This window comes from Carassius auratus, chromosome 20 (assembly GCF_003368295.1).
Source record: "Carassius auratus strain Wakin chromosome 20, ASM336829v1, whole genome shotgun sequence".
Taxonomy (NCBI): domain Eukaryota; kingdom Metazoa; phylum Chordata; class Actinopteri; order Cypriniformes; family Cyprinidae; genus Carassius; species Carassius auratus.
The window spans coordinates 22,329,039-22,347,000 of NC_039262.1; the positions used below are offsets into that span (position 1 = coordinate 22,329,039).

At 36.3% G+C, this 17,962-nt stretch overlaps 1 protein-coding gene across 5 annotated transcripts in view; it reads left to right on the forward strand.

The window, feature by feature from the left end:
- Positions 1-17,962, forward strand: part of LOC113121199 (disks large-associated protein 2-like) — a 115,004-nt gene that overhangs the window by 50,805 nt on the left and 46,237 nt on the right. For all 5 annotated transcript variants that reach the window (XM_026291482.1, XM_026291479.1, XM_026291480.1 and 2 more), the window contains 2 exons: positions 11,617-11,831; positions 17,585-17,741. In XM_026291482.1, coding sequence (XP_026147267.1) covers positions 11,617-11,831; positions 17,585-17,741 — 372 coding nt within the window. The remainder of the gene's footprint in view (positions 1-11,616; positions 11,832-17,584; positions 17,742-17,962) is intronic.

Genomic DNA, 17,962 nt, shown 5'->3' on the forward strand with positions numbered 1-17,962 from the left:
ATAAAAGCAGTCTTTGAATAAGAAACACATGAATGTTTAATTTATACTGGCCCCTTAGATGAGAAACTGCTGGTTTTGAGTGTCTCTAAGGAGAAACTGTCTGTTTCGTCCACTTTCTTTTACTGAAACAGATGTGTGTGGGGCAAAATGCAATTGAATCCAGTAACTGATTATCTAGTGTTATTGTTTAAGGCCCTGTGGGAACCATTGATGCCTAAGAAGGAGGGATCAATACAAACAGGATCCGTGATGTAGTGTAGTGAACTTTTATTTGATAGATGGCAAGGTGTTTGAAGTATTTTTCATCAAATAAATGCTATGACATACATTTCATAAGTTTTTCTTTTGTTCAACAATGCCAGAGGAAATAATTAATTGCATTGGCTTATAAGTTTTTCTGTTTTGTCGGTAAGTGCCAGAAGAGGGACTTTTATTTTGACAGTGCAAGAGCTTTAATTTTGACAGCGCAAAGAATGCCAGAATGCCTTAACAGTCAAAAATATCCATATTAGTACACCACTGATTTCATTTATTTTCATTCTGGAATTTAAGGAGAGTTTGAGTGCATTGCATTGTGGTATATGTTATTTCACACATTGTGCGTTGGTGTATACTGCCTCTGATTCTCATTCTGAATTATGGCATGAAGCACAAGTCATGCTGACTGCTACACAATTATTCAACTAATATGTTCCTGGCATCTAACTGACATCTTCCTTCTTGAAGGTTAATTATGGCATAAGTAGAAGTGGTCTCCTTGTTCTGAGGAGCTATACTTTGTACAGATCATCAGCACATACAGCATTGTCATGTTTGCATAAGAAAAAAATGAAGCCTGTCTTCTTGCTGACCTTATTAGAGACTGTCAGTGCTCAAGAGAAATGACAGCCTGGCTGAGCTGTAAGTGACACGAAACTGGATACACTGACTAATTAACCATTCAGGAATAACCGTGAACTTCAAATTTGATTTCATTATAAGTCCGCTGTGTCCCAGTGTGATACAAGATAGATGTGTCTTACATGCATGGTTTGTAACAGTTTGATATGAAAACCTGGAAAGGTTAGGTTTCGTGGGAATTTAAATTAAGCTGATGAGTAAGAAATGTCCAGGCGAGCTGTCTCAGACATGTTTCTTCTAAAATCCCTCTTTCCCATTGTCTAGCCTTGTAGGATGTATGTGAATAGACAATTCTGGACAAGTGCAAGTAAATGTATAAGCTATGAAATAAATGCCTGTACCATACTTAATGTAAGCATGGATATTTTGTTTTTAAAACACATCTAGTTAATCAGTATCACAAAATTCTTACCTGTTTCATTTATATATGACTGACAAATATAAATCACATAATCAGATAAACTAATAAATCAATCCTGAAACTAGAAATCCACTGCCCAGTTTTCAAAGTTATCAAGACGGTTTCATTAAGTTACTAGAACTTTGTTACACTATAAAATAACTTTTATTAATATATCGTGATTTATTTAAGTTGGTAAAAGGTCTGATTCTTTCTTTAGAGTGTGGATGGGAAGGCGATTTAAATTCATGCATCTTAAAATCAGGCCTAAATATATTTGAGTGTGGTTTGATCTTGGAAGCATACTGATTGATTTAATTGTTTTGCATATTTTGTTATTTTGGCAAATCTGAGCACAGTTTGCACATTATTCAGATCTGTTTTGAAGCTCAAGATTATCAAGGCCTTCCTCTCAGCTGTACTGAAAAGACCAGTTTGGCATGAATTTTCATGCTGGTTTGCCGGTGGAGCAGCACAGCCATGTTATTAACTACCAAAATTGAGTCTGATTTTGGTAACGCCAAAGAGGAGTTAAGATGTCTTTGGCTAAACAGCCCCCTGATTAATCAGCTAGCTTTCACAATGTCGGTACAGCTCTGTGAAGTGGCACTCATTCATTTGAAACTTTATTTTGCAGTATTTGAAGATCTTAACTCCTTTATCAACTCTAACCCCTGGAGACATTTCTATCTCCCAGCATAGAGAGTAAACAAAAGGACTGAACTCGTGATGATAGCATGCAATCTCACATTTTGGAAATGTCTAAAAGTGTTCTGCAGTCATCGTTTCAACATCTGATGGGTTCATCTCATTAAGATTCCTCTAATCCTGCTCTTGAGTGGAGTTATAGCTCCAGCTGCACTTCCTCACTGTCCGTGAATAATAAATGATATTTACACTTTATGGGTGTGTTGTCTGTAGTGCCTCCTTGTGTTAGAATAATGTACTGAAACCCGACTAACACTCTCTGGAAGAAGATAGGAAAATTAATGATATGAATGTCCATTTATAGATATTCCTGTTTTACCGTAGATTTAAGGTTGATTTGTGTGATATACAGAGAAATGCTGAGGAATAGCAAATAGCTTTTATGCTTTTGAAATGGGAGATTCTGCTGATTGACTCATCAAAGTGGTTTCTGTAGAGAAAATTGTGACAAACTTGAAATAACGAAATTAAACAAGAGCACATAGTGTGCTTCAGTCTTAAAATGTATATAAAAGATGTACTTGCAGTTGATATTATATTAATGAAATAAAAGGCCACTTAAAGGGATAGTTCACCCAAAAATTAACTCTATTGTGCTAAAAAAGAGAGAGAAAAAAAGAAAAAGAAACTCATAACTCAAAGAAACTCTTTAGAACAACTTAAACTTTTTTTTGTGAACTATCCATGCTTTATTTATGTATTTATTGACTTAAGTATTCTTTTAAAATTGCACTTTGTAATAATATCACTTATCTTGAATGGTTTACTAACCTAAAACTACAGCACTGAAATATATATATTATTTTACCAAATTGCAATTACAAATGTGTAATCACAAGAAAATTTAAATTCATGACATACAAGTTTCAATACAAATTACATCAAAATATATTTTAATTCACCATAAAAGACAGCAGAAGTAACAATAACATATGCAATTACATATAAAGATGTCCTGAAGTCCTTCTTAAGTAGGTCAGAAAATCACTCGTTGACATTTAATATACATTTTAACTATACATTGTTATTTAATTGTAAATGACATGCAATTAAGTGTTCAAAAACATTCAGTTCATACTTATTAAGTATATAATTTTAAAAGTATTATTTCCCTAAAAAGTACTCTTTTTAAACATATGTTAAACTGTACTTATTTTTCACAAGGCATGGCAACCCTTTGGCTTATGACTAATTCAATACATTCCCTTTCTTTTTTAGTTCAGTGTTAAAAGTGTAATATTTTATGCTGACTTTTTAAGAGCTTAAAAGTCTCATTTCATGAGGAATCCAATTTTCGTTCATTTTTTTTAAATGAAAAAGCTTGATGTATTATGATAATATACTGTAATTCCCAGAACTTCCTCCCTAGGTTATTGGAACTAAACTGCAAAAATGACTGTGAGCTTCACACACAGACATCACACAGATAAATGCATCAAAACATCGTTGTCCAAAAAAGTGACCAGTAGGACAGGGCGGGAAGTTATAATGAAAAAAAAAAAAAAAAAACGAATATTATAAATTGATCTAAAAAAATACAGAGTAGTATAAAAAGTATGATATGACACTATTGAGAGTGAAATGAAGCATAGACTTCTGAAAAGAGATATTCTAAAACAATTTGAGGTAGAACAAGGAACTGTTGCCTGTCACGCTCTGCTGAAGAGATGAATTGGTGCTTTTCTCATGACGCTGTCTAGACATTGTCTTTGATTTTATCACAGTGATGTGCTTCAGAATCCAGTCAGGACACAGAGAACATTGAACTGCCAGTTGAATCAGTCTGACTCTGTTTAGAGGAACATTCTGGGTTCAGTCGACCGCATTTGTGGCATTATGTTGATTACCACAAAAATTTTTATATATTTACATATCTGTTCAAACCTTTGATAGAGCTCTTGTTTTTAAGAACACTCATAATAAAAGTGAATTGGCCCAATTTTCAATTTGAGAGCAGAAATATGAAGCCTATAATATTAAGTACATTTAATTCTTCTGTTAACAGTTGATTTAGGCCTGCATTTGGGCCTCTAGGGCTGTAGTTGTAAAATTGGACATACATTTTTTTTATTTTTCACCCTAAAATCATTTGACCCTCATATTGTTCACATGTTAATTCTGTAGCGCTGTGTTGGAACAGTCATACTATCTTTAATTTGTCCAAATTGATGAATTGTTTATTCCATCCATTTTCAACCAATTTGACCCATTTAGGGTGATTTGTGACCCTGTTGTGAACATGATAGGTTAGCATTATGACATTGACAGACTGATCAGTTGAACTCTGAAGCACTGACTCCTCTCATGTGACTTTGGGTTGTATTTTGCGGTTACAGGGTTCACAGTCATACCTAAACCCCACCCTTTGACACTTCATCTGCTGGTGGCACTGCTGGAAAATTATGGAAAATTCTATATACTTTTTCACATACTTTTTTTTATGGAAATTAAAATGCGCTTTAAAGGATGTAGCTGTATCTATCCGCCATTATCCAGTCTGATGAAATGCTCTTTGCTTACTTTTTCTTTTAAAAGTAATTTCTCGCAGAAATACAGTAGACAAAATTTTACTGTAAATTATTCTATAGGACCAGTGACGATGCGGAGACCCAATGAAGACGAGAAGATTGGGTAACGGATGCAAACGGAAGGAAAATACTCCATCCAGACAACAGGAAAATACACCTGGTGTAATTAGCAGGAGTGCAATTACTGTGATGAAGAGACAAGGCTAGTGGGAATTGTAGTGCCAACGGTGAGGTGCCTAAGGGGAAGTGAGCCCTCTAGTGGACACCCAGGGAAACAGTGACCAGACAGCGTGACATTACCCCCTCCTCCATGGAGCAGCTACCAGATGCTCCACCCGAACCCAAGAAGAGACCAAAGAACAAAGAGACCAGGAGGGAGGTGGAGCGGTGGAGGACCAGGGGGAGGGACGGAGGGCCAGGGAAAATGGGGAAACAGAGACAAGAGGAGCCCAGGAGGCTTTACCCTTTACCAGAGACAAGGGCCAGGTCCATAGATGGAAACAGACAGAAGATAATCAACAAAACAACAACAAAACACAAGTCCAGAAAGGGCATAATGTGAAGCCAACCAGGGCAGCGCAGAAGACCACCACATCCATGCGGTCGAGACAGAAGCCCACCAGGGCGGCGCAGAAGACCACCACGGTGGGATCGAATTAATAGGAGAGCAAGTCTGGTTAGACAAGTCTGAAACAGAGAACATGAACAAGTTAAGAGTAGCCTCCGTGGCCACGACAGGATTAGTCGAGCGCTCAGAGAGTTCGGCTGAGATGTAATGAGGCTCTGGAAGTTCCGCAGAGGCAAGGAGAGACTCTGGTAGTTCAGCCGAGGCGTGGAGAGGCTCTGTTAGCTCCACACAGACGTGGAGAGACTCTGGTAATCCCATGGTGTTTAGACTGGATTCCAGAAGATCGATGCTGATTTGACTCTGCTCATGAAGATCATTGGTGACTTGCATTTGTTCATGAAGATCAATGGTGACTTGCATTTGTTCATGAAGATCAATGGTGAGTTGCCTTTGCCCATGAAGATAGTCGGTGACTTGACCTGGCCCATGAAGATCATTGGTGACTTGCCCTTGTCCCTGAATTTCACCGGTGACTTGACTTGGCTCCGGAGTGTCAACGGTGACTAGCCCTGACTCTGGAAAGTCAACGGTAACTAGTCCTAACTACGGAAGGTCAACGGTAACTAGCCCTGACTCTGGAAGGTCAACAGTGACTAGCCCTGACTCCGTAAGGTCAACGGTGACTAGCCCTGACTCCGGAAGGTCAACGGTAACTAGCCCTGACTCCGGAAGGTCAACGGTGACTAGCCCTGACTCTGGAGGGTCACTGAGCACCTGACTCGACTCTGGAGGGTCAACGAGAACCTGACTCGACTCTGGAGGGTCAACAGGAACCTGATTCTGGCAGAGACTGACCAGGAAAAATTAAATTGTTGAATAAAGTCTTTATTTTTGTTGCCTTTGCGCACAAAAAAGTATTCTTGTAGTTTCATAAAATTAAGGACATGAACCTGTCTGTGCCTTGAATATGGTAATAACATTGCTGTCTCTGTAGGGTCAAAGAGCACTTGGATTTCATCAAAAATATCTTAATTTGTGTTAAGAAGATGAATGAAGGTATCACAGGTTAAGAATCATAATGACATAAATCTTAGTAATGTAACTCCATATGTTATGTATTATGTGTTCCTGTAGCTCAAGTGGTAGAGCATTGCGTTAGCAAGCAAGCAAGCGCAAGGTTGGGGGTTCGATTCCCGGGGAACACATGATAGGTAAAAATTGATAGCCTGAATGCACTGTAAGTCGCTTTGGATAAAAGTGTCTGCTAAATGCATACATTTTATTTTAATTTTAATATGTGTCGCTGGCAGAGATGTATAGTAACGAAGTAGAACTACTTCACTACTGTACTTAAGTACTAAAAGGCGGTATCTGTACTTTACCAGAGTATTATTTTTTTCTCCTACTTCCACTTTTACTTCAGTACATATTTTTGCAGAGTTTAATACTTTTACTCCGATATTTTTTTTTATGTGCTGCATCGTTACTCGTTACAATTATAAAAATGTTACGAATCATTCCATTACAAACCACTGCCAGAACTGTAGATGGCAGGTTTGATGAAGCTGGCACATCATTGAGAGAATCAAGCGATTAAGAAGACTGCGCATGCTGACTGAACTGCTGTGAAGAGAGAGATGAACACCGAACCGAGCCAGATAATGACTCGTTCACGAGTCAAGAACCGGTTGCATCGGTTCTCGGATGACCAGTAACGTTAGTTCTTTCTGACAGTTCGATTCAATAAACCAGTTGAAGAAAACAGTTCACCGATTCTTTTGCGCTCGACACAATGGCGTCATTGGCGTTGACTGCACCTGGGCTCATAACATTAACACAGAATCAGTTCAGAATCAATCACCAAAAGAATCAGTTCGTTTCAGACGCTCTGTGTGTCGGTCTGCTTCACGCTGAATCACACATGCGCAGTGTCATCAGCTCCTCGGTTCACGAATCGGACACGTCTGACAGAAACGGTTCTTCTTTCCCGGAGTAATTCATTGACTCAAACAGTACACTGACTGAACTGCTGTGAAGAGAGAACTGAAGATGAACACCGAGCTGAGCCAGATAAGTTCAGTCAGTGTACTGTTTGAGTCAATGAATTACTCCGGGATATTGGTTTGTTTTAACTCAGAGGGAGTGTCAGACACATTAAACAAGTTAACAGTTTAATTAATCTGTGGATTAATGCGTATTGGAGATGCGAACCGTTTAAAACGATTCAGTTCGATTTGGTGAACTGTTTCAAAAAGATCCGGTTACATCGAATGATTCGTTCGCGAACCGGATATCACAAACTGCTTTATTTTTAACTGTCTTACAATAGAGACGGAAGAGAAGACAATGCTGAATAAAGTCGTAGTTTTTGCTATTTTTGGACCAAAATCTATTTTCGATGCTTCAAAAAATTCTAAATGACCCTCTGATGTCTTATGGGTTTGAAACAACATGAGGGTAAGTTATTAATGACATAATTTTGCAAATTGGGCTAACTAACTCTAGTAACCGTTTTTTGTTTACAAGAAATTACAGTCAAAGGAATTGTGATTGTCCTTTAGGTTAATCATTTGAAATAGTAAAAACAATATGTTCAAACTTTTGACTACTTTCTTTAATAGCTACATAACACAATACTTGTACTTTTACTTTCAGTACTTGAGTAGTACATTTTAAAATAGACTACTTGCAATACTTAAGTACAAAAAATGTTGAATACTTTAGTACTTCTACTCAAGTCACTTTTTTGATAGAGCACTTGTACTTTTACTCAAGTATGGGTCTCTAGTACTTTATACATCTCTGGTCGCTGGACCAAAAAAAAAAAACAGTCCTAAATGTCAATTTAAAAAAAAAAAATTGTATAGTTTAAAAGTTTATTAGGATTGGACAATATTTGACCGAGATACAACTATTTGAAAATCTGTAATCTGAGGGTGCAAAAAAATCTAAATGCTGAGAAAAACGTTGTACAAATGAATTCCTAGGAATGCATATTACTAATCAGAAATTAAGTTTTGATATATTTATGATAGGAAATGTACAAAATATCTTCATGGAACATGATCTTGACTTAATATCCTAATGTTTGTTGGCACAAAAGAAAACTCAAAAGAAATTTTTTTTTGACCCAAAAATGTCTTTTTGGCTATTGCAAAACAACTTACCCCAGCAACTTAAGACTAAAGCATATGTCCAACACACACACACACACACACACACACACACACACACACACACACACACACATATATATATATATATATATATATACATTCAAATCTTTTTTTATATTAATCTAAATTGTTTATATCCTTTTACTAGTGGGCGCAAGACACTATAGTTATTTTATGTAAGTAAAGGATAGAAAAACTTTTTTTTATACATACAGTGAACTACCAGTAAAAATTTAGGACCGGAAATTATTCAGACACTTTGACCTGACCATGTTTTGCTTAAGTGTTTTTTGTTTTTGTTTGTTTTTTTATTTGATTGCTAATGCTGCCTTTTTACACTACAGACTGAACAAAACATTGCTTAGTAATTGGTTGACCTAAATTGGTATTATCTAATTTTGTACTTAAATGCTGACATCTATTCAACCTATTTCATTCTCAAAGATATCTGACATTGTCAAGAATAATTTGTTGTGACACAGTTTAACTTCGAGTTCTTCTTGTATTTTATTGCCATTTTCTACAACATCAGAGAACCATAAACATGCAAATGTGTCCGGGAGCTGGGTGGTCAACCCTATGCATGGGTTATTGCATGTTTTAGCATGGCTGGAAACTTCTTCCGACCAATCAGAAGCCTGTTTTGTAATACATATGAGCTGTTTTTCATTTATTTGAGATGCATGTTTAATTATACTCATTGTGTCATCTTGTTTGCAGTTTATTTTAATCTACATCATGTTGCTCAGAAATACAAACAATAGTAGAATGCATACTGTAATGACTGTTGTGTCTGATGTCTTAACTGCGAGGTGTTTACTTGGATACATGTTTGCATAAATAGTTTGTTGAATGACATTTTATGGAGCTCTCGGAAATGCTTCCTTCTTAATAAATTGTCCAGTATAAACAATGTCTATTTCTCATTTGAAGTCTTAGCTGCACTGTTGCATATGCATGCAGTGTTCATACTTATTCATGTGTGGTTGCTATGGCTACATCCCACACACATTTCTACCGTTATCCCTTGAAAACAAAACTGGAGGTGTTAACAAATGCTGTGTTCAGATGTGAGAAGATTTTTAAGGTTAAGAGGTCTTTAGGTTGCCTGACCCATTTTTTCTCACTGCAGATTTTCTGCCAATAAGCTCGAGCACAGTGGTTTTATTATAGCCGTGTTCTGCGAGGGAGCTGTCTACAGACAGAATATGACATTTAGAAAGAGCCATGAGCTGCATTCTGCAGAATATTTGAACCAAATTTCAAAGACAGAATTAATTATGAAATTACATACGAAGATGTACTTAATGAGAAAAGAAAGCACTCTAAAGTTAATATAAGCTAATATCAATTTAAAATACAGTTTTGTTTAATTGCACATCTGAAAATGCTGCATTCAGTTCACACTTGAATATATTGATTTTGTATCAAATAATTGAGTCAAACATTGACAACTCTAGCTTCAGCATCCCATGACTGTAAATGACAAACATGAATGCCAACAATTAAACGTGTTTAGTGTTAGATATTTTTAGCCATATCTTGTAAAACGCTGTTGCTTTTGAATTCCATGGTTTAATGAGTTACTCACAAAGAACCACTTTGTGTAAACAGAAATGGATTCAGCACTTAGACAACGAGTGACAGCCTTCCGCAGTGTGTATGTGCTACTGCTAAAATTAATGCAATTACATAGCAACTCCAGCATCCCTGTATAAAATAATTGGCTTCTGAAAGCCGAGATTCATCACAAGCAAATGTTCTCTTACTGACATCGCCCTGAGAAATGATTACCGCTCTAATAGAGCTTCAGAGTATCTGAGAGTAGCTTCCGCTAGTCATTTATATCACTTTATATTCTCTTTGAGCCTGCAGAATACACCCATGCTAAATCCCGGTCCATTTACTGACCTGACAAACATATCATTTCTTTTTAAATATGTAGGTTGTGATGTATTGACATGTTAGTTAAAGAAATAAGTAAATGAGTCTACATAATTACTATCAAGAGACTGAAAGAAAAGCTTGAATGGAATCCAGGTTTTCTGTGGATCTCTGACTCAGCTGTTCATCTATCTATCGATCAATCTATTTATCTAGCTGTCTGTCTGTCTGTCTGTGTGTGTCTGTCTGTGTGTGTGTGTGTGTGTGTCTCTGTCTGTCTGTCTGTTTGTCTCTGTGTGTGTGTGTGTGTGTGTGTCTCTGTCTGTCCGTGTCTGTGTCTGTCTGTGTGTGTGTGTGTGTGTGTGTCTCTGTCTGTCTGTCTGTGTCTGTGTGTGTCTGTCTGTCTATGTCTCTCTATCTGTGTCTGTCTGTGTCTGTGTCTGTCTGTCTGTCTGTTTGTCTGTCTATCTATATATGTGTGTTTAATTTGAAAAGTAGTTCAATTTTTATTGTAATTTAGTGTTTCTTGGTAACACTTTATTTGAACCCTTTAAATATTCTGATATGAAAAAGTGTATTAATGTATCTTATTAAGGATTGTATGATCTCGTGAACAATTGTAACCACATGAATAATACTTATATGTTTGACTTATATATGTATTACAATAATAATTATAATTTATATATTCATTGCTATGCTTTTAGAATGATGCTTTATAACATGACAAGCAAACAAATCTAGAGGAAAATGGGTAAAGTAAATTAATAATAATGAAGTTTGCAAATATTATAATGCATTTAATATTTTGTGAACTTTCATTGATGAAAAGATACTGTATAATGCATTAAAACATACATTATAAATACCTTTATAATCCATTATACATGAGTAAAGTTTTGCCAGTTTTGTTATTTTTTTATTTAGTTTTGTTTAATTTTAGTTAAACAAAAAAAAGATTACTTTTATTTTAAATGTAATTGCTTTAAAATTGCTTAATCGCTTTTTTTATCCATTTGACAACCTTTCTATAGCTTCTTTTTTTTTTATCGATTTATTGTTACATATTTTTTTAAACATGTTTATTTTATTTAAATTTGTTTATTTATAACTGTATCATCTTAGTTTTTTGGGGGGGGAAATATTGTTACATTTAATTAAATTTTTAAAAATTAATTAAGAAGTTCAATACAATATTGAAAGAAGTTAAAAACAATAAGTTCAATAAAAAATCTGTTTATATGTTTATTTACATTTTTATACTTGCTAATAATAAAGCCACAGGGACTTCCTGGAATTCCTGGCTAGTGGTGATGGATATATTGGCGGAAAGTTAAGCTGCATTTGGCAGGTTTAACGAACAGCTTGACATGATGTGTGATGAAAGGTGCAGTATTCTCTCACTCCGCGTGTGAGGACAGGCTTTGATCCTGTGTGTTTGTATCCCTGCAGGTGCCTCAGGATGAGTGGGGGGGTTATCCAGGGATTGAGAAGGACGAGGAGATCCCGTGTCGCCGGATGCGTAGCAGTAGTTACGTCAAAGCCATGGGAGACGATGATAGTGGTGAGTCTGATACCAGCCCCAAGACGTCGCCTCAGAAGACCGTGCGGTCCGATGCCCTTGTCCTTAAATCAGCCATGCAGAGGCCACATATAGACACCCAAAGGTAAGTCTCAATAGATCTTTATTGTTCTCAATCTCTGGCCGTTGTGTATCCTCCTGCTTGAGCTGTTTCCAGGGCGTCTGCAGAAACCCTCATTAGAATCAGCTGGTTTGATCAGTGTAGATGCTGTGGTGTTTGAGTGGCTCACAACATCGCTGAGGACAAAATTAATGTGCAGAGAAATTGTGTACTGTACGTTGTCTTAATAGTCTTCTTATCTTGTGTGCTTTAGACCATATTCAGTGCAGTCAACATCTTGGCCACAGGGGTGTAAAAACATAATTTATGGTCGTAAATTGTGTAAAAGAGAAATTACTTTATAGCTATAGTTTAATTCCAACCCTGTATGACTTTCTTTCACATACAAGACACTTGACAAAAAAAAAAAAAAATCTCTTTTTTTGTCCTTGCAATGAAATTCAGTGTGGTCCAGAGTGGTTTTATGCTCCATTAACTTTCATTGTATTGATCATAAAAGTGTTACAAAACAACTTGCAGAAGAATAAACTTCCAGGTTTGGGAGGACATTTTTTTTTTTTTTGGGTGAACTATCCCTTTAAGGATGTACCGGTATATTGTTTAATTTCCTCAGAAATAGTCTAGCTGCATCAAAAGAACATTTCCTGATGAAGTAACTCACAAATCTGTTTCATCTAAAATTTCCCAAAGTTCTGGAATTCTATTTTTCCACTGAAACTGTCCAGATCTGACATCAGATCTATTTAAAATAATTTATATTTATCAAACAATTCTTAAAACGGATCATGGTTTAAACTATTCAGTTATATTATACCTTCATCTTTTCACCCTTGCTCTATATAGGATTTTTCATTCACTGTGGTGGGATTGTGTGTGAGGTTAGTTCTTCTTATCTGAATGATATATTATTTATGATGTTTGTAACTGAGAAATAGGTAAAACTCTGGGTTCTGGCTCTGGGTGATCTGGAATATGAAATTAAATATTTAGTGAATTTATATGAATGAATATACACCTTTATACATTTTTCTTCTTTTAACACCCGATTACTGTGTTGTCATCAGCATATTTGAGTGTGGCTTTAACTATTGGCACTTTTGGGCCTGAAAGCACACGTCACACATTCAATAAATTAATATTTCTAAAAGGCATGTACAAGAGCAATATCCAAACTGTACATGCATACACTACAGTAGAACATTAAGGAATCAATATAAATAATTTCCACACAATATTTCTTTCTGTGTTTAGATCTCCATGGAGCCCTTCCTGAAAGATGATTAACCCACATTGCCCTAAAGAGTGTGCCTATAATAAGTGCACTATGAGATGTTAAGAGACATCACTAAAAAACAATAATTAAGACATCTCAGGGCTTAACTTTCATCAACTCTTGTCTTAATGCAGTTGCTGGTATACAATTTTCTGTAGTCTGCAGAAGAATATTGGATTTTGATGCTAGGAGCGTCTCTAATATTACAGAGCTTAAATATTTCAATGTTGCAATCCTCATAAGAACATTAAAGGGTTAGTTCGCCCAAAAATGAAAATTATGTCATTAATAACTCACCCCTATGCTATTCAAAACATGTAAGACTTCCTTTTATCTTCAGAACACAGTCTAACATATTTTAGATTCAGTCTGAGAGCTCTCAGTGCCTCCATTGAAGCTGTGTGTACGGTATACTGTCCATGTTCAGAAAGGTAAGAAAAACATAATTAAAGTAGTCCATGTGACATCAGAGGGTCCGTTGGAATTTTTTGAAGCATCGAAAATACATTTTGGTCCAAAAATAGCAAAAACTACGACTTTATTCAGCATTGTCTTCTCTTCCGTGTCTGTGTGAGAGAGAGTTCAAATCAAAGCAGCTGGATTTCCGGTTCGCGAACGAATCATTTAGTTCACCAATTCGAACTGAATCATTTTAAACGGTTTCAGATCTCTAATACACATTAATCCACAAATGACTTAAGATGTTAACTTTTTTAATGTGGCTGACACTCCCTCTGAGTTCAAACAAACCAATATCCCAGAGTAATTCTTGCACTCAAACAGTACACTGACTGAACTGATGTGATGATCACCGAGCCGAGCCAGATAACGAACAATAGACTGACTCGTTCACGAGTGAAGAACCGTTTCTGTCAGACGCGTCCGATTCGTGAACCGAGGAGCCGATGATACTGCGCATGTGTGATTCAGCGTGAAGCAGACCGACACACAGAGTGTCTGAACTGAACTGATTCTTTTGGTGATTGATTCTGAAATGATTATGTGCTAGTGTTATGGGTGCGGGTAAACCGAAGGCTTGAATCAAGGGCAATCATCGCCAATGACGCCATTACGTCGAGCGCAAAAGAACAGGTGAACCGTTTTCTTCAACCGGTTTATTGAATCGAACTGTCCGAAAGAACTACTGGTGATCCGAACAGCGATGCAACCGGTTCTTCAATCGTGAACGAGTCTATTGTTCGTTATCTGGCTCGGCTCGGTGTTCATCACAGCAGTTCAGTCAGTGTACTGTTTGAGTGCATGCATTACTCCGGATATTGGTTTGTTTGAACTCAGAGGGTGTATCAGCCACATTAAAAAAGTGAACAGCTTAAGTAATTTGTGAATTAATGCGTATTAGAGATGCGAACCGTTTAAAATGATTCAGTTCGAATTGGTGAACTGAATGATTCGTTCGCGAACCGGAAATCCAGCTGCTTTGATTTGAACTCTCTCTCACACAGACACGGAAGAGAAGACAATGCTGAATAAAGTCGTCGTTTTTGCTATTTTTGGACCAAAATGTATTTTCGATGCTTCAGAAAATTCTAACGGACCCTCTGATGTCACATGGACTACTTTAATTATGTTTTTCTTACCTTTCTGGACATGAACAGTATACCGTACACACAGCTTCAATGGAGGCACTGAGAGCTCTCAGACTGAATCTAAAATATCTCAAACTGTGTTCCGAAGATAAAAGGAGGCCTTACATGTTTTGAACAGCATATGTGTGAGTTATTAATGACATAATTTTCATTTTTGGGCGAACTAACCCTTTAAGGACAACACGATCAAATCATAGTTTATTGATTGTATTTTAGTGAATGTCATATCAATGTTGTCTCCCTGGTTTCATAAACTCTGACAATAAAATAAATAAAAAAAGGAATAGTAAGATTGACTGTTAAGTTTAAAGAAACAGCAAAGTAACACATTGTATTACATTTTAAGTTTTTAAGTGATGAGAATTGTGCAGTGACCACATAAAGACAGAAATAAAGCTTAAAGCATAAAGAAATACACTTTTTTTTTTTTTACAGTGTAATGTGGTGAGTTGGATACTCTTTATATTTTACATATTCAGCCAGAATGATGGTATAATGAAACTACATTTAATGTCAGAGAACCTTGAAATGATTATTTTATTTTATTTTATTTTATGCCTGTATAATTGCTGTATTAACAGACTAAGGTTGGCAGTACTTGCAATCAAATAATAATAATAATAATAATAAAAAATAACAAAAAAGTTACTTGATATTGTGGCCAGAGCGCCTAAAATACGTAAAATGTGAAATGTACTGACAGATTAAGTATGGTCATTAAGTAATCTAGAAAAAGTTATTGGCAATTGACTACTTCAAGTAACTTTCCCAGTAGCCTACAGCGTAAAGTTTGGATTTAGTAGAGACACTGACCAGACAGTCGTTTTTATTTGCTGTCAAACTGATGTTAAGAAGGGCATCTGTTTGGGTGTGAGGCGACATTTCTGAAAATGGAAAACAACATGAGGCACAAGGTTGCTCCAGAGACACCATCAAACTCTGTATTTCCCAAAATAGTTGCTCTATGTGTGACTTTGGTGCCTACAAATCCTGCTCACTCAGAAACCCGTGAGCTGGGTTCATATAGCTGCTGATGACACAGTAAAATACATTCCTTTCTACATTTGTGTTCATAGAGAGCACTTTATTAGCAAGGAAAGGAATCAGTTCCCATGTCAATTACCCGTTCTAACTTACCCACAATTCTATGCTGTATCTTTTTTAACTTAAAATTATGCCGTTTGGATAAACTTAGAGTAAACTAATATTTTATGTACAGTAGGTAATAGGAATAACTTTTCATTTAATAAATAGTTCAGTGTTTTTTTTCTCTCTCTCTCTCTCGTGTTGTTTTAAACATGTTTGACTTTTTATTGACTTTTTTATTCTGTATAACAGTAGTTTTAAATAAATTATTGGTCTATATGATGAAAGTAAGAAGGAAATGGCAAAACGACCAAATTTTGGGGATGAACTGATACCCTTGATATTTAGTTAGTTCGATAGTTTTTGTAACAAATATAGTACGTCTGTTAATTTATGGCAGTCATAGAAAAACCTGGTATTTTGTTCAAAGGCCACAGGAAAAGGGGATCGTAGTAACTTTCCAGGTCACAGGCCACACTAACCCTAAGATTAACTATTGACATTTTATAGACTTTTAATCATTTCGGTAAATGAAAGTTAAGCACCAGCAGTGTGCTACTTTCTTGTTTTCAGTAATTTCAGTCTAATTAATTAGCTAACAACTAGGGAATTAATGTCTATTATTACAGACAATCACAGACTTAAATCACAGCTTCTGTTTTATTACATTACCGTGCTGTCTATTCAATACACATTATTAAAATTCAACCTTCTCAGAATAACTTGTGCAATAAGTACACTGATTTTGACTCTACAGTAGGTTAATATTTCTTAAAAATATAAATGAGAGACACAAGTCTTGGCTGCTGTGTGTGGTGATAAAGAATAGTGAGACATAGTTTGAGATTATGTACATTTTAAAAGTGAAGTATACAATCTTCTAAATGCCTTAATTTGCAATGACTGTTTGTCAAAAAAAGTATGTTTGAGCATCCCATAGAGCCACACACAGCAACATTGGCTCAGTCAGTGTTGTTAGTTTGGGTATCAATGGTACAGTATCTATTTGCCAATTAATGGCAGACAGAGGAAAACGTGTTTGAAAACAGTCATTATTTTTATAATTATGTTTCAGAAACCACACACTTCAGTTTTAAGGATAAAGAACCAAGGTTCTTCTTTTTCTTGTCATGTTTATGTGAAAGTAGTTGAGAACTCACACATTAGCTGCTGATGAGAGAACTGAGGATAAAGGGAACGCTGTCAATGTTTGAGATGTCTTGGCAGTGAGGAAGTGTTAGAGGCTTCAAAAATGCCATCTTTTTTCACTTTCGCTCTTTCTCTCCTATCCATATGGTTTCCTGATATTTCTGCTGAGGGATAGTTGCTGTCTATGGTTTTGGATTGTGACTAGAAGCCCTGATAATGTGTGTACTGAGGCCTTGCTTTAACATATCACATGATTTTTCCCACAACAGTTGCTCTTTGTTAGGCCATCATACCACAAATTATTCTTAGCAATAACCAGTTTGGAAAAATTGCAGAAATAAGATGCATGATGCTCAATATTGTACAAAAACAACCAATAATGTTTGATTTTCCCTTTGCACCTCTGGAAAAATTATTTGCTTGTCTCTTCATTTTGGTATGTATCTGTCTTCATATGTGGCTTATAAGTTAACATACTGAAAAATGTCTTACATTTGGGTTCATGATGGCAAAGTTGTTAACAAAGTCACTTCATTTTAAATCATATCCTCTGAGTTTTCCAAAAGTTCACCACTGGTGGTTATTGCAGAGTGACCCTTCAATCTAATATTGATTAGGTTACTCTTTAGCTACATTAGTTCTTGGTTGTTCCCTCCATTTAGCTCTGGCTACCACTTGCAAACAACGAGAGATATGCGCCCTCACCCCAGCGTGTCTCTGGACCCAGCAACCACCTTCAACCCTCCACAGTTTCGCTCCAGAAACCAGAGCTACATGCGTGCAGTCAGTACCTTCAGTCAGGCAAGCTGTGTCAGCCAGGTGAGTTCAACCACTCGCAACAACACATGGCACTGACACACAACCAAGGACTATCTACGTACAGTAAGTGGTTTCAAGCAGAGGTTTTAGTTTGCTCTTTTCTTAGATTGTGTCTTGAGTTGTTTTGGAGAGTAGGCTTTATGCTACCTTAAGTTGAATGATCAATGATTAATTAAGGGGTTTTGACTGATAATTAGATGATCCAAGTTTGTCCAAGTTGG